The sequence below is a fragment of the Ambystoma mexicanum genome, chromosome 3p, assembly GCF_040938575.1.
Source record: "Ambystoma mexicanum isolate Mex_15411 chromosome 3p, UKY_AmexF1_1, whole genome shotgun sequence".
Lineage (NCBI taxonomy): Eukaryota > Metazoa > Chordata > Amphibia > Caudata > Ambystomatidae > Ambystoma > Ambystoma mexicanum.
Window position 1 is genome coordinate 740437884 of NC_090925.1, and position 26215 is coordinate 740464098.

The 26215-nt window shown below is 47.1% G+C and overlaps 1 protein-coding gene across 2 annotated transcripts in view; it reads left to right on the top strand.

Moving 5' to 3' along the window:
- Positions 1–24411, top strand: part of PHKG2 (phosphorylase kinase catalytic subunit gamma 2) — a 286549-nt gene extending 262138 nt beyond the window's left edge. For both annotated transcript variants that reach the window (XM_069651631.1, XM_069651632.1), the window contains 2 exons: positions 20523–20648; positions 22488–24411. In XM_069651631.1, the coding sequence (XP_069507732.1) occupies positions 20523–20648; positions 22488–22799 (438 nt within the window). In that variant the 3' untranslated portion in view covers positions 22800–24411. The remainder of the gene's footprint in view (positions 1–20522; positions 20649–22487) is intronic.
- Positions 24412–26215: the final 1804 nt, after the last annotated feature.

Consider the following 26215-nt stretch of genomic DNA (forward strand, 5'->3'; position numbering starts at 1 on the left):
CATACTCCCCAGATTCCTCTATATATTTCTAAATGCACCTGCGACAGTGCCCAAGAGCTATTTCCAGGAACTAAGATCAGCAGTGACACGATATATCTGGGTGGGTAAACAGGCAAGGATATCCTGGAATAAACTCTCAGTGCCTGTACGAGAGGGCCGCTATTCGAATTATACTACCAGGTGGGGCAGGCCGGATTTCTCCTATATTGGTACGGGATGGACACGGGTAGGAGGCATGTAGAGATAGAGAGGGCACTTGCTGCCCCGGCAATGTTGCGATCCATAATCCTTACCGCCGCTGGTAGGACACATAGACCAGCACACATGGTAGACCTGACATGCAGGGCATGGACCCTATTGGAGCAGAAGGTCAAAGGCGAAGTACTCTACTCACCTGACCTTCCCGTTGTACACATCCCAGATGTTCCTCTGTCCAGCGAGACAGGATTCGTATTACTGATGAAGAGACTAGGGGTAACAAATGTTGGACAACTGTTTCCCGAAGGAACCTTAATAACAGTGGAGCAGCTATAAGAGAAAGGGGATCTGTCGACACTGGACATCTTTCCATATTATAGATTGGGGGTGACCATGCAGCGATTATTCCCATCCTTCCCCGTACAACCACAGATCACGAATACACTTGACAGCATGATACAGGGAACTTTGGGACACTGAGTTACAACTGTGCTCTATGCCAGGGCGCTAGATAATAGGTCTACACCTGCAAACAACCCGAGGAAGACCTGGGAGCAGACGCTGGGTAGAGAAATGTTGGAGGCAATGTGGGGGTACTGTTGCAAAATGATTAGGAAGGGAGCTGTTTGCACACGGTTTAAACTGATCCATTTTAAGTATTTGCATCAATACTATTACACCCCAGCTCAATTAAGGGTATTTTACCCACAGTCCTCTGGGAAATATGCTAGATGCAGACACAATGGGGCAGAATTTCTCCACATGGCGTGGGAGTGCGGAGCAATCGGACGGTTCTGGGAGCATGTTTTTGTGGTGATTGGGGGCATTATGGGGCAGGAGGTGGCACCCGATCCAGTCTTGGCCCTGCTGGGCTATACCAAATCAATACCCAAAGGTGCCAGGAAATTGGTGGGCCTATTATTGATATTGTCCAAACGAGTCGCAGTGGTGTGGAGCGGGAGGTAATACCCCACGGCTGCTGTTAGATATCGGCCCCGTCCTGCAGTACCCTCCGTTTCTTGTGGCCACATACGGGGGCAAGCGCGTTCCAGTACTTTGTTGTGGCTTCGGTATCGGTTGCCATGGCGTCTGGCCATACAGCAGAGAACGTCGCATCAGCTGAGAAGTCCCGTGCATAGAGAACGCGTAAGGAGGCTCCGCCCCCCCTGGACCATAAAAGCCGAAGGGACTCAGTGGCTTGTTGCTGCTAATTGTGGCGTTAATGCTCCTACGGTTTCATCCCGTTCCAGTGCCTTAGTTCCTTTCCTCTTGTTATTTGACTTCCTGGTTATTCGACCCACCTTTGTCTACTTGTCCTTGCCTGTTCCTTCAACCTGATTTTGAACTCTGTTGCCGACTTCGGATTGTCCTTGGATTGCATTTGTTTTTTCCTCCATTTTGATCAGTGAACCTGTTGCCGAACTCTGACTGTCCCTGGATTTCCACTGTGCTTTCGCCTGTCTGGTAAGACTACTTTTCTTGCCGCTCTACGTATTTTGAACCATCTTCTTACACGGAGTACCACGCTGCACATTACAAGACTTCCTCACCAACTTGGTCTGTGTTTGTGTATTCTCCTGTATTGTTCATTACCTGAAATCGCCAGTTTTTTCTCATACGTGTGGATTCCAGGAACTATATCATCCTTTTCTAATTCAACCAAATGCATAGTAGTGACGCTTTCCAGTGTATGCACCATCCCGTCACTAGTGCGACCCTCGTGCCGCCCGGGTATATTCTTCCTTACTAACCTTCCCATTTGTTGTTTTGTACTTGCCGTTGTTTTTCCTTTCAACTGGTACCATTTTCCCTAGGAATCCCACTTATCAGGTTCATCTATTAAGGTCCAACACCACTTCAACCATTGTCTAGGTACTTAGAGAAACATCTGATTGCCTAAATAACTCCATATTGCCTGATCGCTTCTAATCATACTGTGTTTTCTTTGCAGCATTGGTTATTGGCAGTGTGTGTTCTCCCGCTCTTTTAGGCGATAGACATCTCTGCTGGTTTTTACTCAAACGGCAGAGAGGTGCATCGTAGAAAAGAGCCCCTCTTAGAGGAAGCCTGAATCACAGAATTCAGGGGAGCTGGAATCCTGGAGGCTGAATCCGAAACTGTTAATCCTACCTCCCTCCCCGAGGTCGTCTTACCCAGGCTCCAATCAGCATACGGAGCGGTGAGTAACAGCTGCCCAGTGGTCTAAGGATATTTTGTATTGCAATGATATGGGGACCAGATGGGGTAACATGCAGGGTAGCCGGTGGGCGGACAGGCATATGTGGGGCTTGTACACTCAGTACTTGCTCAAACAGCCTGATAGTGGCGGTAGTGTAACCCCCTCTTCCACCGGAAGCACCCCAGGGAGCCCAAGGGGATGCTAACATCAGCGAATGTACTACTGCCCTTCCCCAAGAGGCGGGGCAACCCACTCTGAGAATATTGAACCGACTAAACCGGTGATTGACAGTATTAGACACTGGGACAACTATATCCTGCCGGCTGCGCAGCTTGATATAACGGACGCCAAAGCCAACACCCGTGGTGAGGAGGCCATTGCCGGAAGTATTTAAAGGACTGTTGCAGTACACTCGGCGGCATGAGATTACTTTGTTTCACTGTGCCAGGGAGGGTTGGATGAATAAGGGGAGTTAAGTTGTAACTAATGCATATTATATTAAATGCCAATAAAGAGAGATAAAATAAAAAGGTAGTCTTGCTGCCTAAACGGGGTAATTATCCCTCGGTATGCTCCTCCTACAGACCGATAGCTTTGATTAACGTGGATGCCAAGATTTACACCAAAATATTGGCAAACCGCCTAGGAGTAATTCTTCCCCGTCTGATCTCCCCGGACCAATCGGGTTTAATAAAGGCAAGGCAAACGAGCGACAATACCAGGAGGGTGGCCCATCTCATAAACAAAGCAAACAAAAGGGGGAGCACCTGCCTTGATGCTCGCCCTGGATGCTGAAAAGGCCTTTGACAGTGTCGAATGGCAATTCTTGTTCCTCACGATGCAGAAGATGCGGTTTGGGGAGAGGTCTATGTCCAGAATTAAAGCCAATTACAAAAATCCATCCATATGCCTGGCTATCAATGGCCACCTGTCACCGCCCATCAAGATCCAGTGCGGCATGAAGCAGGGCTGCCCCCTATTAACCCTCCTATACGCGATCCACCTTGATCCGCTACTAGAAACATGCAGAGTGAACACTGAGATAAAGGGAATAACTTTCGGCAGCACAGAGCATAAAATTGCCGCTTTCACGGATGACAATACAGGACCCCGAAAAGTCTCTTAGGGCTCTGGAAGGAGGGCTGCAGGAATTGCGGCAGTGGCAGGTCTGAAGATTAACACTCACAAGTCGGAAATACTAAACCCGACTCACCCTCCCCCCACAGAAAGGAATATCCATATAGATGGGTGCAAAAGGACATAAAATACCTGGGGGTCTATCTCACAAACTCCTTGGACACAATGGCGGGTGCTAATTATCTGCCTCACCTGAACAGCATTCAAAACAAACTAGTGGACTGGGGCCCGCTTAATGTCACGTGGTTGGGTAGAATCAATGTGCTCAAGATGGTGGTGCTGCCCTGGCTCCTTTATCACTTTATGGCCCTCCCAATACAAGTCTCCAAGCCCTTCTTTTGTTCCCTACAAAAGTATACAGGGAGGTTTGTGTGGAATCAAAGGAAACAGAGTTGCAAGACAAGTCATGACGATGCCCCAAAGCAGAGGGGGAATGGGACAGCCCAATTTAAGGGTTTACTACCTGGTAGCGCAGATAAGGGTGTTGAGGGATTGGTTGAGGGATGATCTGGGAAAGCTGTGGAGGGCAATGGAAGAGGCAGTGGTGGGAGGCCTACTAAAGGAGGTCCTATAGAAACCCAAGAAGGATAGACTGACTAGTATGTATCGAAGTGGTATAGTGGTGTGGTATAGTGGTGGGATTGGGGGAAGCATGGGACGAGCTGGTGGAGAAATGCTGATTCACAACATTTCCGTCCCTGTGTACCCCTATATTCGATAACCCTCAGTTCTCACCAGGGATGGAAGAAAAAGGATTTCATGCCTGGCAAAATGGGGGCTGCCATAAAATGTGGGTTATTTCGAAGGTGCCGAAATCAAGACCTTTCACCAATGCAAATTGGACTTCGGGCTGGGATAAGGGGAAAGGTACAGGTATATTCAAATACTGTATTGGGTGATGTAGGCCCCAGTGAGGGGAGAGGCGGTTAGGGCCCTGACCCAATTCGAAAAGTACTTAACAGAAACGGGGACTGCCCACATAGTGGGGACCATCTACTCATTGGCCAAACGGAAAGGTGATAGGGGCAGGACTATACATGAACAAATGGGAAGAGTCATCGGCACAGGCGATCAAGGAAGCAGAGTGGCTCAGTCTAAGGAGATATATCCCCAAACTGACTATATCCCAACAAACGCAGGTAATGTGGGGGAAGTTGATGGTCCAGTGGCACCTGACTCCGGTGAGGCTGCACAAGAGCTAAATTCGAAGATGATGTGTTGGAGGGAATATGGCACGGAGGGGACATGGGGCCACATCTGGTGGCCCCATGGTGGCCCCAAAGATCAAAAAGTACTGGGACACAATTCATGAAGCGCTTGAGACAACCATGGGGATAAAAATCAGGGGGAATAAAGGTCTAGTCTTACTGGGAATGGGAGAGCACCTGGAGGAACTATCTACCAAAGCCGAACGGAAACTCTATATGATAATGTTGTTGGCAGGGGCACTCAAGTTGTTGCAGAAGTGGAAATCGAAGGATCCCCCCCACCCCCCAGGAGCACTTGTGGGTGGATAAAATGTGGAATTTCACAGAACTTGAATGGGTGACATACTCGCTACAAGGCGACCACCAGGGGTCTCTTGCAGACTGGTCGAGGGTGATGGGTCACCTCCAACAGGGGGCAGGAATGGCCTGGTGCCCGAAAAGAATGAGACTACTGAACCTAATTTAGGGGACCACGTTGACATCGTAGGAGCCAGGCGGTTTTGAATTGCACAGGGAAAAAGGTGGACCTGGTTATGTTTACAGGAGCGAAAAGGACAGGAAGTCGGTACATGGGCGAACCCGGGGAATAGGGGGAGGAATGTTGTTAAATGGGGCTCAATGGGGAACGCGTTTGCAGTATACTAGGCTCACACATTTGATATGCTTTTCCCTCCATCCAGCTCAGCTCATCCTCACAGCATCATTTCTGAAATCCTACAGTGTGGGCATGTGAAACTGACTCCACCTTCTATGATGATATTTGCCCTTTGCAGTGTGTCAACAACAAATGTAACCTACTTTAGGAAGGGGAAAATATTCTGTAAACAATGTTTAGAAATAAATCTGAATCCTAAAACCCATAAGCCACATAGTCTTCCTCACTTGGCAGAGTCGGTACTGCAACACTCATCAGTAAAAGTGCATTTTACAGGAATTTGTGATGCAAAAAGAACAAGACCTTGTTAAGAGGTTTGAGAGGTTTGTTGATGGTGTTTCCTCCAGTGTGCCCTCCTTTTGAGTCTTTGCTTTTGGCAGATTTAAATGTTGTAATCTGGGTCGGGAGGAGTGTGTGGTTTTGGTAGCAAGACCATGCCGTGCCTCCCGGGTCCGAATCCTGGTCCCATAAGAAGCCCAAAGTACCCAATTACATTTTTGAATTTTTAACATGGAAAACTGCATTCCTGGTGGTAGTGACCTCCGCTGGGAGAATTAGTGAAATTGAAACCTTCTGTTTGGTCAAGCCTTACCTAAACTTCTTTCCAGACAAAGTGATGGTAATAACGCATCCAAGGTTCCTTTCTAAGGTAGTATCAGAATTTCACTTGAATCAAGGCATTTCTCTTCCTATTTTCTATAAGGAGGCTGAATCAAACGCTGGGACATTTCTTCATTCTCTGGATCATAAGCATGGTTTAAGTTATATTGACAGAAACAGGGCTATTGATGCCCGATATCAGTTGTTTCTAGCTTATTTAAGGGCATCAAAAGGCCAAGCAGTAAGTAAGGCCACCGTTAGAAGGTGGGTGGTAGACTGCATTAAACATGTTTAGAAATTATCAAGCAAGCAGCGCAAGGCAGAGGACATTTCACTAGTTAATCAGCCACTGTAGCTTTACTAGTCAATACTCCAATGAAGGACAATTGCAGGGCGGCTACATTGAAGTCCCTGAAAGTGTCCTGAAAACATTACTGCCTAGACAAAGACGCAAGAGTCTAGACAGCGGTAGGCCAGGCTGTATTGAAGCACATATTCAACTAACTACAATCTTAGGTTCTAGGCCGTTGTCGATGCTGAACCAGAACAGCAAGATATTAACGGCTGTCCTAGCGAATAGACTGTGGAAAGTAATTAGCAAATTGATACACCCAGACCAAACGGGCTATGTCCCAAACATTACTCACAACCACAGGCGACTCCATCGGGTGATTGAATGGGGCTGTGACAATGAAGGAGAAATGGCAATCGTGTCTTTGGACGCAGTAAAAGCTTTCAACTCGGTTAGATGGTCGTGGCTGCTGGCGGCTTTGGGAGAGTATGGAATGGGGCCGGGGTACATCAGGTGGGCGGAGATGCTGTATAGTGCGCCGCTAGCCAGGGTGCGAACAGGAACAGTGATATCTGAGAGATGGCTACTTAGCAGAGGCACTAGACAGGGGTGCCCCTGGTCCCCGATGTTGTACATTCTGGCTCTGGAGCCCCTGGCACTATATCTGCGGCAGCAATACGATGAGATAGGTATTGAGGTTGGGGGGAGAACGGCACCTGATATCCCTATATTCGGATGATTTGTTATTATACTTGAGATACCCGGAAGAAAATCTTCAGTATATTCTGGAGGTGATGGAAAGGTATGCGAGGTTGTCCGGTATAGCGGTGAAGCCCCAAAAATCTAGCATTTTCCCGCTGGGCAGTTACAAGGGAATCCCTGTAGAAAGGTTGCCGGTGTTGCAGGTGCCATGGACTGTGGGCTCCTTCCGCTACCTTGGAATAGATGTGTACCATACGGCAGAGGAGGAACACAGGCGTAATACCGAGATGGCCGTTGGGAAAATCCGCAAATGTATGAGGTTTTGGGAGAAATTGCCCTTAGCGATGATGGGGCGGGGAGCGATGCTCAAGATGGTGGTTCTACCTAGGCTCCTACATTATTTTAGTAATATTCCACATATGATTCCCAAGAGGTTTTTTGTTCGACTAAATGGTATGTGTAGAGACTTTCTGTGGCATGGTACCCGGAATAGAGTAGCGCTCTGGAAGTTGCAGAACTTTCACGATAAGGGGGAGTCAAGCTACCTAATTTTGAGGTCTATTATATAGCGAGTCAATTACAGTTTGTGGCCAAATGGCTCTCCGATGAAGCGACCCCTGAACTTAGACTGTTTGGGCAGGACTGTGCCCCGTTTTACCTGAAAGAAATTATCTGGTTGCCTGAGTCAGAAATAAAGGAGTGCCCGGGGATGATAAGGCTTGGGTGGAAAATGTGGCGACGAGCATGTATAATGATGGGGGACCCGCTCCCGTGTTCCCCGCAGGTACCTCTGGTTGCTTTGGCGGGAGGAGATGAGCAACTGAGGGTGATTATCAGAACCTACTGGGAGTCGGTTGGGCTAGTAACGTTGGGAGATATATGGCAGGAGGGGACCATCAGGGAGTTTGGAGGACTTGGAGAGGAGGCAGGACTACATGGGGGCCAGTATGTTACGTATCACAGGTTGGTGCCGAAGATTCGGATAACGTGGCCTGAGACAGTGTTGGCGGAGGAACCGGACGCCATTATGGGGATGATATATGACACAGCTGAAGGGGGGCATGAGATCTCTAGATTGTATGAGATGGTAATGGCTAAAGTTGGAAAGGAATTGGCACATTTGAGATTGGATTGGGAAACAGAGGTGGGAGCACAAATGGAGGATGGGATGTGGGAGCGGGCCCTGGGATACCATAAGAAAGTATCTAGGAATGCCAGATTGCAGCAGATACAGCTGTACGTAACGCATAGAGCGTATATGACCCCCCTGAGGATATCTAAATTCAGGAATGCTGGGAGACAGGCGTGCCCTAAGTGCGATGAGGAGAATGCTCATATGACACACATGTTTTGGTCATGCCCAGTGGTCGAGTGTTTCTGAATAGAAGTCGCACAAAAGCTAGCAGAGAAAGGGGTCACGCTCGCCATAGACACGGCCTGGGCCTGCCTGTTGGGAGGGTTTCCTAGGCCACGAAAACTGAAGCATGGTGGGAAACTGAAAGACTTGGTGTACGTGCTTGCAAAGCGAAGGATAGCTATGGGATGGAAAAAGTGTCATAAGCCACGGGTGGAGGTGTGGTGGAAAGAATTACAGAAATGGTCGGAGGCTGAAACGGTGGTATGGCAGGAGGCAAGTAGCATGTCTTGGGAGGAAGATGTGGGTACCCTGATGGCATGGAAAGCATTGATATCTGGAGTATTTGGAACAATGTTCGATCCAGAGGAATCTGATGAAAATGACGCCCTGCCGTGCGTAGCAGATACTGAGCGCGAAGGACAAACAGACTCGTGAAGGGGGGTGGGAACAGGGGCGCAGTGAACAAAGACCAATTGATATTAATGTAATGATTGTGGATTGCACTGCGTGTTTGGTTTGTATTGTTGGTTGTATTGAAAAACTAATAAAATTCTTTAAAAAAAAAAACTACAATCTTAGGTTCACCTTTGCGGGTATTCACTGTATTCTTTTCTTTAGGCCTATTTATTGGGAAAGATTTCCCTATTAGCAACTTTCTCTCCATATTCTATGGATCTCCAAACTTTTTGCTTTGGTTTTGAACCAGTCCTGACTTTTTACAGGGAAGCGAAGCCTTCATTCTCCTGGCCTTTTGCTCATTTTGTTATGGGAAAACTGATCAATCCATCAGACTATTATTACCGGGAAATTGTTTCCCTTTTTGTTTTTTTACCTTTTTGGTAACTTTTTAACAGTGAACACAGCATCTTGGAATGCAGTGCAATGGGGATACTTTTGTACCACCCTAGTCATTTACATTTGGGACTTGTGTTTACTTTTATATGTGCCTAAAGACAAGCTAGTGGCAGCAATTACATTTTTAGCATTTTTGTTATTTCTAGTGTGCACATTCGTGTTTACCGCATATGGCTGCTGAACATGGCTAGTGCCCTAAAATGGGCGCACCAAGAGATTTTTGCTTGTTGTTTGTCCATATTGCCATTTGGCCGCATTCTTGCCTTGCTAGGTCAGGAAATCCCATATAAGGTCATTCACTTGGCCGGGCCAGCTACTGCTTTTTACAGGCTAGAAATGCCTTGGTGTGTGCTTGGTCCAGGAAGGGGGTGGGACCGTCTGGTCTCATTCCACATCCGTGGTGCCTGAGAGTCCAGATGAGTGGCATGAGTAAACCCACAGTGATCCACTGCTGGCTGTTTGAATGGTGCAGATCCTTACTGTTAGGACAGGTTTTCTGAAGTCCAACGGGACTTAGTAAAACCATACAATTGAGACAGTACAAGACTCCACTCTTAGTACAAGGCTGTACCACCTGAGTATATGGTAGCATAGACAGAACAGCCAGGTTTATCTTAGGAGGGAGAGAGGGCTGTAGGAAGGTACAAAGAACTTGTAGTATACCAAGGGTTCAATAGAAACACTGACAACCAGAAGTATTATAAAAAGTAAAGGTGCATTATGAATACAAGTAGGCAAAGTTAAGTCTTGGGGTAAGGACTTTGTTATAGAGTCATAAACACATTATAAAACACACCACCATGCCTGAAGGTTCACAGACCAAAGCATAACCTTTTTCAGAATAACTAACTAATTCTTGGGAAGTTAGACCTTCTCCAGCATTGGATCTTTCATGGATTCACATGCTTAGAACATTCCCCGTCGTCAGGCTGGGAATCCCTGGTACATTATATAGACCCTTTTCCGTAGGAAAGCTTTTTCGACGCTTATGCGTCCTATCCACTTCGTTTTGTATCATGCGTGCCCGCGTCGTCAGGGCGTCATGATATAAATACAGGCCCCGCCCCCGCGCTCCCTCAGATTTCAACCGTCTTTCAAAGTAGTGGGATCCTCGTGTTTTACTACTAGTGAAAACTAGGTTGTTTTTGTCTGTTTTCGCTTCGGCGAAGTTCAAATTCCGGCGAACTATGTCTGGAAAAGCGTTATTTCGCCCGTGTGCAACCTTTGGCCTCAAAAAGGTTTATGAAGGTGATGGCCACATGGACTGTATCTACTGTCTCCACCCGCACCACTCGGCGGATACATGTGAAATTTGTCAGGGTTTCTCCCAAAAAACCCTTAAGGACCGAAAAAGAAGGCTGGTCGACTGGCTTAATGACGGAGCAGGGGGCCTACCCGGCTTCAGAAGTTGGCTCCACAGCCTCCAGGGGTAGGTCGGAACCTCCATCGAAGAAGGTACGGCCAGCTGAAACGCGCTCTGAGGACAAGCATAAGAGGAAACAGGATGGTTCCTCCTCATCCCATAAAAAGTCCTCCTCCTCATCATCATCTAAGACGGAGAGGCTAGCGCTGTCGAAATCCTCCTCAGGGGACCGTCCCAGGTCTTCCATGAGTCGGGAAGCCTCAGCCGGGAAGTCGGCATCCAAATCGACGACGAAGTCTAAGGGCTCGACGATGACGACGACTTGCTCGACGACCTCGGTGTCATTGACGATGCATATTACAGTTCAAGCAGCAGGGGTGGGGATTCCCCCGTCGACGGAGACTCAGTCCATGGCTTGGCTGCCCGAGGTCTATGACCCGATCCCCCCGGAGGTCTTACTGCAGCCAGACACGGCCGGCTCGGCGGAAGGAGAAGGTGATCTGGTTCTGCAGCCATCGGATTTAGGCTTACGGCCTTCCACGTCGACTACGACGGCGACGAGTGCAAACGGGGGTGTGGTACCGATATCGTCCACGTTATTGACCCCCCCAGACGGTTTTGTCTCTGGATGTGCTTAATACTCTTCAGAAGCTCCTGCAACGGCTGGATACGCAGTTCCCTCAGCCCGGGACGTCATCGTCACTTCTGTCTGTACCTTCCGTCGACGAGCAAACTTGCACGGCTCGATCGACGACGAAACACCCATCGGCTCCCCAGGCAGTAAAAGATCGTCCTCGAGCTCAGGAGGAGGGTGAGTTGTCGGAGTCCGATTCTGTACTGGGTGACTCAGGGTCAGACATCTCCCTGTCGCCTTCGAGGGACCCGACATGGAACTCGGATGTAGAGTTGGAGTCTACGAGGAGCCAGTCACAGCCATCTCCCCCGGATGATGTGGGAGCCTTCCATGCAATGATGGGGAAAGCTTGCTCCGAATTCGGCTTGATTCCGGAGGAGCAGAAGAAAGACTGTTTCCTTTTTGACCATATGGGTCAAAGGAGAAAATCGTTTTTTGCCATCCCAATCCTGGACCACGTGTGGCAAGAAGGTCTCAAAACGATGCGCCATCCGTTCTCGGAGCCGGCCATAAAGGGACGGATCGAGAAAAAGTTTAAAGCTCCGGAGTCCACTCCAAAATGTCTAACATCACAGCCTCTGTCTGACTCGGTGGTGTCGGCGGCAGCGGCTAGGAAGGCCAGGGTCCAGCAAAAATGTTCAACGCCACCTGAAAGTGAGGCTAGGAGACAGGACGCCTTCGGAAAGAAGGTGCTCTCGGTCGGAGCGACGACAGTAAGAGCAGCCAATTCCTTAGCAATCGTGTCTCGATATGATAGGGAAATGTGGCACAAATTAGCCCCTATCCTAGAACACCTGCCAGACGAACACCGGAAAGCAGCTATGTTACTGGTGCGGGATGGCGAAGAGGCCTCGAACCACGCTATCAATATCGCAGTTGACCTAGCAGAATCTGGGTTCAAACAAATCAACCATGGAGTAGTGCTTCGTCGGCAAGCGTGGCTCAAATGTACTACTTTTCGTCCTGAAGTACAGTACAAAGTCCTTGACATGCCATGCGAAGGGGAACACCTGTTTGGCGAAAAGGTTGATGAAGCGCTGAAAGGGATGAAAGAAGACACGGATACTGCTAGGTCCCTCGGCGCCCTGCAAAGGGGTAGAAATTTTCGTTCTTTTCGCCCCTTCAGGGGTGCTTCTGGAAACTCCCGCTTTGGAGCCTCGAGGGACCGTGGATTCAACAGGCCCTCTTACTCTTCACAAGGGTTCAGACGAGCGTCCAAGTCGGCTCGTAGAAGCAGGGATTATCAGGCATCCAGACGGCGAGGCTCGGGTCAGTCGTCGACGAAGACCAAGCAATCCAACAACCAATGACGGCCTTCGGAACGTCCTGGGGGGTTGAGTCTCTCATCGCTTCGACCGATGGAAATGCATCACCACAGATCGATGGGTCCTAGACACGATTCGCATGGGTCATGCGCTGCAATTCAAAGACAAGCCTCCGCGTCTTCCTCCTTTATTCTCGACACAGCCCCACCTCCGAGTCCTACGACAAGAGGCGGCGCTTATGTTGCAAAAAGGGGCGGTAGAGAGAGTTCCTGTAGCACAGGAAGGACAAGGAGTTTATTCCAGGTTCTTCGTTGTAAAAAAGCCAAACGGCAAATGGAGGCCCATTCTCGACCTGAGGGTACTCAAGTGGCTAAAGAGCCTAAAATTCAAAATGCTAAAGCTCCAAGAGGTTATCAGGTCGGTGCAACCCATGGATTATCTATCATCACTAGACCTTCAAGATGCTTATTTTCACATTCCAATACGCCCACGACACAGGAGATATTTAAGATTCGTCGTAGGGAAAAAGCATTTTCAGTTCAAGGTCCTCCCTTTCGGGCTCAAGTCCTCCCCCAGGACGTTCACCAAGTGCTTGGCCCCTATAGCGGCCCATTTAAGGAAGGACGGTCATCATATCTATCCATATCTGGACGACTGGCTGGTCAGAGGTTCATCCAAGGAACAAACACGAGACAGTCTACGAGCCACTATGTCCCTCTTACAGGAACTGGGCTTCGCAATCAACTTCAACAAGTCCTCCGTAGAGCCTTCGAGGACCTTGGTCTTCCTAGGAGCGGTGTTTCATACACATACAAGCCTGGTGAGACCATCCAGCGAAAGAATTCAGAAACTTCAAAACAAGGCTTCGGAATGGAGAGGCGGTACCAAGGTCTCAGTGCGCAAGTACATGTCCCTGCTAGGGACCATGTCGTCCTGCATTCCGCTAATAAACAACTGCCGTCTGTTTATGAGGCCTTGCCAGGAATTTCTAGCAGACCGTTGGGCGCAGAGCCGAGGTCGCTGGTCCGACAAACTGGTCGTCGACGAACAACTAGTTCAAGCACTCGGCTGGTGGAGAGTGTCTACTCATCTAACGAAAGGGATGCCTCTTCTGGAACCAGAGTTTCAAAAGACGGTGGTGACGGATGCATCGCTGAGCGGATGGGGAGCTCATCTGGATATGTTACAGGTACAGGGCCGGTGGTCCTTGCAGGAGTCCTCCCTGCATATCAACCTGCTAGAATTGAGAGCAGTGCGATGGGCTCTAAAATCTTTTCTTCCGCAACTGAGGGACTCGGTGGTGCGTGTCATGACGGACAACACCACTACGATGTTCTACTTGAGAAAACAAGGAGGGACACGCTCCAGATCCCTATCGACGGAGGCACAGAAAATCTGGCATTGGGCCATTCAACACAACATGAAAATCTTAGCGTTCCACCTGCCAGGCGTGAGAAACGTGGAAGCAGATGCCCTCAGCAGAGAAATGAACGAAGTTCACGAGTGGGTACTGAACGACCAGCTACTACAACAAGTATTCAAGAAATGGGGTCACCCGCCCATAGACCTGTTTGCAACGAAGAACAACAAAAAATGCCATCAGTGCGCAAGCAGATGGCCTCAGAAGGGCTCTCTGGGGGACGCGTTCTCCTTCCCATGGACGAACAATTTCATGTACGCATTCCCTCCATTTCCCCTGGTCCGGAGGACATTGCAATGGATCCTCAGGTACCCATGTCGTGTAATTCTGGTGGCCCCATACTGGCCCAGACAGGTGTGGTTTTCAGACCTGCTACACTTAGCGGCGGCGGAACCGATGAGATTCAAGAAGACCCCCGACCTTCTGTCTCGACAGGACGGTGTGGTTTGGCATCACGACCCGGACAGCCTCCAGTTGACGGCCTGGCTCCTGACTTCGCCGAATTTGGTCGGCTAACGATTCCGGAGGACTGTCGGCGTATCCTACAAGCGGCAAGAGCACCTTCCACAAACGCCTCATACGCGTACAAATGGAAAAGTTTCCGTCAATGGTGTGAGGATCAACCAGGCTTGGCCCCGCAATCGATTAAGCCAGAACAGCTCCTGCCATACTTGCTGCTCTTAGCCCAGAAGGGCCTGTCGGTATCTTCAATAAAAGTACACCTAGCAGCCATTTCCAGGTTTACTCGTCGACGGCACTCGGCACCTTTGTTCAGCGACCGCCTGATTAAACACTTCCTTAAAGGCCTCTTTCGGAGTTTCCCGCCAGAGAAGAAATTTCCTCCGGAGTGGAGCCTCAATCTGGTCTTAACATCTCTTATGAAGCCTCCTTTTGAGCCAATGTCATCATCGTCTCTAAAGTTTCTGTCGTGGAAATTGGCCTTCCTAGTGGCCATCACTTCAGCACGACGTATTTCAGAAGTTCAGGCTCTAATGGTAGACCCGCCATACTTACGATTTTTCAAGAACAAGGTAGTCCTAGCCACTAACCCGCAGTTTATACCTAAAGCTCCGTCGGTGTTCCATAAACACTCCTCTATTGTGTTGCCTACGTTTTTTCCGGAGCCATGCTCGGGAGCGGAGCGCATGCTACACACATTGGGTGTAAAAAGGGCCCTTAAGTTTTATCTCCATCGAACGCAACCGTTCAGAGAAACAAGACAGCTGTTCGTGGCCTATGGTTTGGGTGCTAAAGGAAAAGCCATTTCGAAACAAGGACTGTCAAGATGGGTGTCATCTACCATTTCGTATTGCCATTCTAGGGCAGAAAAACCTCTTCTGCGACGGCCAAGAGCTCACTCAACTAGAGCAGCGGCATCGTCGACGGCACTGTGGGCCGGAGTCCCTCTGGGGGACATCTGCATGGCGGCTACCTGGGCGGCTACACACACCTTTACCCGCCATTACTGCCTGTCGCAGCAACATGCCGAAGATACCCGGGTGGGGCAGGCGGTGCTTCGACACCTATTCCAGTAAGGTAAGCCCCGGCTGAGGGGTTGCATCCTATGGAATTTGTGACTGTATGTGGTTCGTTTTTTCCTGTGTTAACTATTACTGATGTATATATGATCATAGGGAACGGGCTCTGCGAACAAAGTATATGGGTTTGCATGCACGCCTCCTCTTTGGGGGTGGTACTGCTGTGTAATCTGTTCTAAGCATGTGAATCCATGAAAGATCCAATGCTGGAGAAGGGAATAGTTTCTTACCTGTAACTCCATTTCTCCAGCATTGGTATCTTTCATGGATTCACATGCGCCCACCTGCCTCCCCTGAACATGCAAACCGGTTCCCCCACTACTTTGGGGGCCGAAATCTGAGGGAGCGCGGGGGCGGGGCCTGTATTTATATCATGACGCCCTGACGACGCGGGCACGCATGATACAAAACGAAGTGGATAGGACGCATAAGCGTCGAAAAAGCTTTCCTACGGAAAAGGGTCTATATAATGTACCGGGGATTCCCAGCCTGACGACGGGGAATGTTCTAAGCATGTGAATCCATGAAAGATACCAATGCTGGAGAAATGGAGTTACAGGTAAGAAACTATTCCCTTATCAAACACATTTAGTATAGGACACACCTATTCATGGGGAGTAAAACCACAAGTTACTTTTAGATTACTTTACAGTAGATCAAGGGTAGTAGGTCCTGTCAGTCATGCAGTGACACTCAGTTAACGAATCACATGACCAACCAACCCTGTTACCAGCATATTTTTCTGAATAGTGGAACACATATTCAAGGAACAGTATATACTTATAACTACATCCATGATAACGCACTAGTGAGTAAGACCTTTTGATCTAATATTCAGTTACAGTTGCTTTTCAGATCAGTAGACAACAGACTAAGGTAAGCAATACCTCTTTATGCTAATTTAGTATGCACCAGGCAGACCAAGAGTTAAGCTCAGCCACTTTTTAAGAATGGCACACAGCTTTTCAAGGCAGGTAAAACCTAAGGGTATAACATACTATCACAGTTGCTTTTCAGATCAGTGAAACACAGACAAAGGTAAGCAATATCGTGCTAACATATTTTAGGAAGGCACAAGGCAGACCCAGGTTAGTAAAACCCACAATACACTTATTAAGAATTGCACACTGCTATTCAAAGTAGATAAGACCAAAGGCAGACTTATTCTAAACAGGCTATGCAGCAAGTTAGGGGAAGCAAGAACCAGTTGGTAAACTTATACACTTAATATTGTGAAATAAATAGCTAAGTGAAGCCAACAGCATTACTTTTGGGAAGAGGCACAACCAATTCACACGTGAGTAAAATAACCTTACATCTACTTTTCAGAATGGCAGAACACATTCAAGTTAAGCAAGAACTTCTGTAACTGTTCAACTCTAAGAGTGACAATTACCAACCAACTCCTTTACAAGTAAGTACACCTTTAAATATGTGTTCTCTTTTCTAGGCAACATGCCCAATCCTTAAGTATTTCCCTATTTTTAGAGCATGCGTGTTCTCAGTGGCAGAAAGGGGGTCACTAGGGTCTAGTGTTCAACAGGCAGTTCAGGATAGGCACAGAAGAAGCAAATGTCAGAGTTCCCAAGGAAGACTGGGCAAACAAGTAAGTATTTCACTTTTATAGTTAGTTGAAGGTGTAGGGACCTCTGAGAAGACACCCTGGGAGTATTTTAGTAGTGGGTTGGGTGAATTGGATGTGGGGCCTCCCAATCACAGGAAACACCCCAGAACTACACAGGAATCACAAAGGCTTAAGGGCAAGTAAATACCCCAGCCAACACAGTACCTTAGCACGGAAGAAGAGTTTGCAGCAAAAAGACTTCAGGATATGCAGCCAAAAACCCAGTCGATTAATTCCTTTGTCGCGAAGACTGAAGACAGGACACTGGAAGGACTTTTGCAGCAGGGATCACAGGGAAGGCCCTATGCAAGAGGTTCTTTGCATGGTTTACTCGGCACTGAAAAGAGGTTCCTGCACGGGAGACTTCAGGATCTGCAGCCAAAAACCTGGTCAATGAATTCTGTGTCAATTCCTAGTGTGTGTTTTGGGCCTAAAATAAATATAGTATTTTTCGTACTTACCTGCCTAAATTGAATTATTGTGTGCTTCAGTGTGTGGACTCATTGTGGACCACTGACCCCCACTTGCACTCTCCCGAATATATCCTTGACTACTCTTCATGCTTACCTTGATTGGGTTTTGGCTAACCCATGTTCACTGTAACTAGGCTGGCCTCCTAAAGTCTGTCCGCCAGATTCTAGAAATCCATATTAACAATATTCTCTATGTATGTGAATCTATAAAAGATCCTTGCTGGATATATGGAAGTTATTTATCTGTAATTGTAGTTCTCCAGCATTCGTGTCAGTTATTGATTCACATATGAATTATACTACCTCCCTAGACGGGTTCGAAATTGAAGAGAGCTTGGAGCTTTTTAGCTTGTGCTTCTAGCATAAGAGAGCATGGTTCGCTTGAAACCAACAGATACCAGGATCTACTTTCGGCTCCCCAGGCAATTGGTTCCTTACAAACATGCATATGTTACATTAACTTTATTATTTGAAAATGCTAATAAAGAAGAATTAGGACACCTCTAGTACACATTCAAACACAATGAAACGTACATAATGGACAAAAGGTTACAGTTTGCGTTTCTTGTGCTAGTTAGATCCGCGGTGTGCTGCATGATTTCCCAGTGGTAGCTCCTGCCTACTGGGTGATGCCTGACAGTTTTAGTGCCTGCTCATTGAATCTTAATTTCGAATCCTGTGGAGATTGGTTTGGTAAATGCCACGCGCCATGAATCTGAAAAGTGAGGTGATAGGGGTGGAAATGTTAGTACAGCAGGGCTGGCGAGTATTGTTGCAAAACAAGCCCCATTGATTATTAAAAAGCCTTCATTTTTTCAAAAACATAAATACGATGTTATATATTTTACAACGTGCATTATGTATTTTCTAACCACGGTATTTACACTTCAACATCTGGGATTAAGGCCCTGGGGCTCATAGTTACAGGCCCGAGGGCATTACCTTATGCGATAATGGTCCACAGGCTCGGGGCTTATTGCCATTAGTACCCCGGCCCGTTAGACCGGGGTACTAAAGGCATTCGTTTTTCTGTTACGAAACGCTCTTGCGTTTCGGGAACAGAAAATACAATTTAAAAAAATGCCCATTGCGGAAGGGAAAACAAAGTCTGTTTTCTCTTTCCATGGCGGCCATTGAAAAAAAAAAGCAAAAAAGTAAACGGACAAAATGGCCACCATGGGAAGGACCGATGTGTAGTCCCTTCATCCTTTCCATGACAGCCTGTCGCAGATCAGGACAGAAGTGTTCCCAGCGCATCCGCTCTCGAAACAGACAGAAAGGAAGGCAAGTGGGCCTGGGAGGGAATTCTGTGGGTGGGGGGAGGGGATGTGGGAGAAGATTTACCTGATTCCCTGGCAAAGAGAGATGGCGGCCGCCGGCCGTGAGGAAGCCTAGGGCAGCGGGATTACCGTTTGGTAATGCCCGCATTCTGACCCCTCCCCCCCCCCAAATTGGCTGGGAGGCCGCCACACCCCCTTCGGCAGGTACTAATATTCTGTAAGCATGTGAAACTATAAAAGATAAAAGTGCTGGAGAACTATACCTTTCTCTGTGCCCAGTAGCTATCATAAATAAACATGTTTTACTGTTATATGGCCTCTTGAGATCATGTAGCACAAATTAGCTCTTCCGTGTGGCATGCAATGCTGCTCCCTCAGGTAAGAAAACATTAATACAGCATTGCAGGCAACAACAATGGTTAGACACCTACCAAATGTATGCCCTTTGGGAGTATTTCTCTAAATGTGTGTAGTAACACAGACCGCTATGTCACTTTTTTGGAGGACTGAGTAGCTTAGTAAGAGTCATCCAAAAATAGGCGTAAGTATGGCTGTGGATAAAACATTCGGTTTACAGTAATGGGAGAGGTGAGGAACCAGTTGTGTTGTGGAACTACAATAATCCAATAGTTGTTAGTAAATCAGATCAAGTCATTCATTTCCTAATAATGCGAAAGCTTCCTTGCGCATTTGCCTTAAGGAAATGTTTGCCGCTTTGCTTGTGTTCTACATACACATGCTTTTGGCCCCAACTGCTACCCAGGTACAAAACTCACTCTTATGGGGAAAGTAACATTACTTTTTAGTCTATCATGGTTGGACTTGCGAGTTCTACTTTTGTCTAAAAATAGCAGCTATGCCCTTTTTTTTCAATTTTGTATTTTAAATGTGTGCATGTTTTTAGTGCAGTCTTGTTCTAGGAATGCTTGTGTGACTTCCCGCTGGTGACACATTTAATGTGGAAGTATGTATTGTGGTTTGTAATACGTCCGAAGAAAGAAATAATAAAAATTAAATTTTGTTACCTGCTACATAGGAAGCTTTGTGCTTGGTGCCTTGATTAGGCTACAGGAGGGATTGTGGCATTATGTAGTAATAGCGTCCCATGATAAGATACATGTTTTTCACCAATGATAAACTGTGCTTTTTGTTTACCATTTCGCTCTAACCATTTATTTGTCTCTATTCTCTTATTCCCCTTTCTTGCTTCTTGTCAATACTCTGTCCCAATTATCTCTTCTCTACCTAATTCTTTCATTCTCCCTTCTATTGTCCCACCTTTCTTCCCTTTATCTCATTGTTCTTCTCGCTCCTGGTTCCCTTTTGCTACAATCACATTTCTTTTCTACTTATAACCTTTCATCTTCCTACATCCCTCCTCTATCTTCTATCCCTGTTCTCCCATCGCCTCTTTCCCCGTTCTGACTCCCGACCTCCTCGCCTTTCTCTCGTGCTTTTCCTCTCTTCTCTATTCGTCCCATCAATTCTCTCCCTGCCACCACTATTTCCTCTTGTGCTCTCTGGGTCTCCTTCACACTGCCTCCCATCACCTACATCTCCCTCCAAACCTCCCCTTTATATATCGGTCTCTCTCCTACTTCTTACCTTGTTTCCCTCTCACCTTTCTCTTCTTTCTCTTCTTCCTCGTTTCATCTTCCTTTCTTTCTTTTCCTCTCTTTCCCTCTCATTTCCTCTCTCTTCCTCTTACACTTGCTCTCTTTTCCTGCCCACACTGGCCCCAGATCTCACGCCTCCTGGTGGTGGACACTGAGCAGCGCCTGACAGCAGTTCAAGCCTTGCAACACCCTTTCTTCCAGAGCTATGAGCGAGAGGAGGAGCGACACTTCAGCCCCTACCGCAAGTTCCGGGTGAGTCTGACGTTTAGGATTACAACACTTTTAAACTATGCATTGAGACTTGCTAAACAGATTAGTTCAGCCAAACCGAAACGTAATTAGCAAACGGAAAAAAGCACAGCAGAACTGACAAGGTAGACCAAATAGGAGTGAGATAAAATGAGTGTTGAAAAGTCAGTAAGAGGCATAGAGAAGCAGGGAGATATTTCGAATATGCAGGGGTATTTGGAGTGGGAGATACAGAACGAGCAGGAGAAAATATGCAGCAAACAGTGGGCTAGAGAAGGAAGGGATAGTGGAAAATAAAGGGTGTATTGGAATTCAGTGATTAATATGAGGAGGTGAGAAGCTAGAATGAGGTATGAAAGAAGCTGGTGTATGAGAAATCAGAAGAGAAAGAAACATAGACTGTGACCACCTTTGCAGGGGGAGATAAGAGAAGAGAGGGGCAGAATTATGGGATAATGTGCGAGAATGTGAAGTAGAAATAGCAATGGAAAGAATACTAAGCGAGAAGAAAGGGGTGAGAAAACAGATTGTGGAATTGGGAAGCTAGTAAAGAAGTGAGGAAGAGAAGGAGTAATGAAATGTGTTTAGACGAGTAAAGGAAGATTCAGAAAGACTGGGATTACAGTGAATAAGTGAAGGAGGAGGCGAGTGATCACAACTAAAGGAGGATTACAGTAAGTCAGTATTTACATTACCACATGCCCTGTGTTATCAGGAAAATGCTCATCCTTTTTCGGCATTCTTTGCTTTATATTATAGTCTTATAACGCGCTTAATGCAGATTCCGCCAGCTTCTAAACGCTGCAAAAAACAATGCAATAACTGGTGTTATTCCCCCATTTTGAATGGTACTTTATAAACATTGGAAAGATAAACCTCCAAGTCAGCCCTGCAGAAGGATTCAAACTTGTGAAGTGCCAGCTGCGCTCATGTCTAAGGCCAGCGCTTTACTAATGTAGCTATCCCACCCTGGCTGGTTAGAAAAACAAAACAAGTAAAGAATGTGAATATTGTACTGAATGAGCATCATCTTAATGATGTTGACATATATGAGAGGTAGACCAAGAGATGGTAAGTTGAAGGAGGGAAGGGTGGAGGGGGCTAAAGAAAAAGAGTCAGTGGAGAGATACAAAGGAAGAGAGTGAGGGAGAATAAAGATAGGATAGAGGGGCAAAGTCAGGAAGAAAGGGGAGCATAAAGTAAACAAAGGGTTTACTGTGTGCAAAGAGCAAGACAGTCGGTGAGGGACCACAAGGGCAAAGAAGAGAGCAGGCAAAGTACATGTGACATTTGACGGTTCAATCACCTTTCAGTATTCATGAAAAAAGATCTGATGGGGAGTGTCCATATTTTTTACATGGTTAGGGCTTAATGTCTGCTGTTTACTATAAGCAAAGGTTGCATTACTATACAGCTCTCTCCCTTTGGTCCATTCTGCTCAGCCATCCGACTGTCCCATCAAAATGTTGTCCTTTCCACCCAATCCCATAGAAGGTTGTGTCACCCAATCAGTGGTTGCTATTAAAGACCTGCAAAGTCCTCTTCTTCTTCCCACTTCGTTATCCCAACAAACCAGTGACCAGTCCACTTTCCACTCTTTGCCCTCCTCCTCGCTTTCCCCCTGCTCTGTCCTTGTTCGCATGGCTCCTTTACTCTTCTCTGTACAACAGTAATGTTCCTTTTTACTGTAGTCCCCAGCAGGCTTGGTGATAACTGCTATGCAAGCCTACCATATTGCTGACCCTGGTGTTAATACAAGTGTTGAGATCCTCTAGACTGCACTACTTTCTTTTGACTTTGGTCACTCCGACGTCATGGCTCTCAATCTCTTCTTTTTTCTAGGTTGCTGTCTGGACTGTCCTGGCCTCGGTACGCATCTTTTCAAATTACCGCCGAGTGCGGCCACTCACCAGGGAAGTTCTAATGCGGGAGCCATATGCCATCAAGGGTGTGCGCAAACTGATTGACGCTTGTGCCTTCCGCATCTACGGCCACTGGGTGAAGAAGGGCGAGCAGCAGAACCGGGCTGCCCTCTTCCAGAACGTTCCACAGGCCATCCTGCTGACATTGGCTGCAGAGGATGATGAAGAGCGAGGGCTCTTCACCACCCTGGAGGAGCAGGAGAGCTTGTCCAGGGACATCATGGTGTATTAGGCGCCATTGTGGTGCTCGCCACTTTCATGTGGCAAAGTGCATGCTGAGACATCATAGAGTACTGTATTACATTTTCATATCTGTATTTCTAGGGTTTTGTGGCTTCTAAGGTAACTGTGTTTCCCCTTACCATCCAGTCTCGGTTGATATTCTATGCTAATCACAATGTATCTCCTTTTGGAGCCCTGTTCCTTTCCACTCTTCCCTTTCCTTTTCTTTCTTATGCCGATCTCACACCCACTGAAATTCCCCACAACCACTGCTTCCCTCCATTTTGTTTTGCTTCCCAATGAACCTTGTGACTGCATCAACTCTAAATCTGAGAAGAGGGCAAAAACCCCTAAAGTTCTCAAGATGTTCGGGTTGAAGAGACAATGGTGTACTATGATGCAAGTCTTCACTATATCAGCCCAAGATGACAGCCGAGGCTCATTGAATACAAAGCCTTATGGTACAAGTGACAATCAAGTCAGCCCAAAAAGTGGACCAACCTGCAGCAAAGGGTCATTGAATAATTGAAAACAAAATCCATATTATACAGGGCCAAAAACTCCATGAACAGTCACAGCAAAGAAAAGTTCAAGGGTTGTTTTGGGGTCAATGATATCTCCTGTCCTCCCCTAGCTATTCCTAGCAACCCGGGGCTCACCTTGAATCAACATGAGCAGAATCCCCTGGGACATTAACGAACCAATAGTGCAGGGAACGTGTTGTAGAGGACTGACCAGTGTCTAGATCAGAGAGCCCATGACTAAACCTTGAATCCTCCAAGAGATTAATTACATGAGAGATGTTAAAGTAATCAGTAGGGAAGCGGAACCATATCCTTCATCTATTGCCCTGTGTTACTTGGATTCATCTTGACCAAAGAGAAACCAATGGACCTAATGGAACCAAGATACAGGAACAAATCATTATAAAGGGCTGACTTCTAAGACTCTATTTTAGAACAAAGGCAGGCAAGAAATGGGGAGCTTCTGAAATCACAATATCATATGAGATGGCAAAGACCCAAATATAGGAATCCCTGATTTATAGGACCTGCACCCTTGGACTTCAGGACCAACAATCTCCCAAATAATCATAACCTACAAAAATCCTATGGTATAGGGAACACAAGATTGAAAGGACAAATGTCCAAAATCCAGGGCTTCTTGCATCCAATGAAATCACAACTGCTCAGCAGATTTGTGACCTAACATATTCAAAAGAAGTCGGAATATAGGAACATGAGACTTTTATTACTCTGACCCAGGATCCAGTGAACGAATGTCCCATTGGGTGCCCAAGATGTGTAAGGAACTCTATAACCAGAAACCATGTGACTCAAGATCAAATAACCTTGCAAGTCCTCAATATACAGCCAAGGAAGTATATGTTTTGGCACAATACATTCCCCATCCAACCCTTCAACACGGTGGGCCTTCAGCTACACTCAAATGCCAGAGACCTTGCCATGTCAGGAAGATGTCCATTTCAAAACATGACCTGGAAATGGCTGTGCATGTTGGAATTCTGGGTTTACAGTTGTATATATTAGATATTTGTGTGTGTTGTGCACTGATAATGATGATAATTAACACACGTTCTAATAAAGTGTTATTTGCTTGTGCCATGCCTCCTCTTCTGCTCGCTGAAACATCTCTATAGAAGTTGTGGGTGACCGACCTGAGTAAAGATTATTAGTAAAAAAAAATATAATATAATCTTCAGTATGTGTGTGGAAAAGGGACTTCTGAGCAGAGAGGACTAGTTCCACACCCGTTAGCGCTCTCAAATTGTCAGGAAGTGCATGACAGTTAGAGGCATTGTATAAGACATTCTTCAAGTTGGCCTACTCTTAACAATTACATCAACGGCTACAGGGCTCGCTCTTATATGGCTGTTAGCACTCATTACAGGAGTCCCTCTCTGAGAGTGCGAGAGCGTTATATGGACTGGGTATATTTTTGGGACACCAGCATGTTTTAATCTGTGTATCATTCTTTTTTTCCTGTAACAAAAGAGGAGTGCCAAGACCTCCTGCCCTCACTGCCAAATCCTCCCAGAGTAGCTTTGGAATGAGTGTGCTTTAGTTCAGATCAAAAGGAACTTCAACTTGTTTCAGAGCATTGTTAGGCAGAAAGTCCTGAACTGTAGCTCTGGTTTGTGCCTCCTGAATGTTGTTTTTCTCTATTGGAAACCCCAAAGATCCTGGCCTCACTCTCTTCTATTCCCCTACCACCCTCTACCTCTCTAAGGTCTTCCTTGGCTGCCCCTTCTCCTCTCATTCTCTCCTCCCTCTCCTGTCACACCTGATGAGGTTGCCAGACAGGTCTGATCTATTAAAGTCTCATCCAAACGGGTGTCCCCCTGCCCCTCCAGAACTATTAAGGACAACTTTCACTCTCACTCCAGCCTTGGCCGATCTTTGCAACCATTCTTTTGCCACTGGAGTTTTCCCCTCTCCTCTCAAGCACTCCCTCCTAAAAAAGCCTTCTGCTGACCCCTCCATTCTGGCAAACTATCACCCGATCTCTGTCGCTCCTTTCCTGGGCAAACTCCTTGAGAACCTGTCTATCTCCCAGCTAACCCTCCACACCAAAGCTGTTGGTTGTCCCCATGACTATCAGTCTGGCTTTAGAGCAGCCAGAGGCACGGAAACTGCTCTCCTGAACATCTCTGAAGATCTTCTCTCTAACCTGGACTCTAACTCTCCCTCTGTCCTATTCTCCTTGACCTTGCCTCTGCTTTTAACACTAACCACAAAATCCTGATCACTCGTCTCCGAAATATCCCGAGTATCACGGATCAGGCTCTGGCATGGCTGTCCTCTCCTCTTGGACTGACCGCCCCAGGTTGAACTTCGGTCTTACCTCCCGTCCACCACACTAATCCACATGTGGTGTCCCCCAGGGCTCTGTCCTCTACCTCTGGTTTTTCAATGTCTATCTGGCCCCCTTGGCCCGCCCTCCTGATCTCTACCTTCTCCTCTAACTTTCAGTGTTATGTGGATAACACGCAGCTCTCTTTCAGGCTACCCTCGGCCTCCTCCTCGTTGCTCATCCCTGACTGTCTATCCGTTATTCAGGCATGGCACACCTCTAATGTTCTCTGCCTTAATTCCAGTAAGACATAGATCCTTCTCATTGGGACCCCTGCTCCCGTTTTTTCCCCTCACTGTGGTCTCCATGGCCCTGTGCCCTCACCCTCTTGTGAGGCAAAAAACTTTGGGGTGATCTTCAACTCCACTCTTTCCTTCTCTCCACACATCACACGCATTGCCAAAAAGTGCCATTTCCAACTGCACATCCTCAGAGGTATTCTACCTTTTCTCACCTCCCCCCAGAAGCTCACAGTCTTCAGAGCCCTGGTTATCTCTAGGCTGGATTACTGCAACAGCCTCTTTCTCAGTCTACCTAACTCTACCCTTTGCC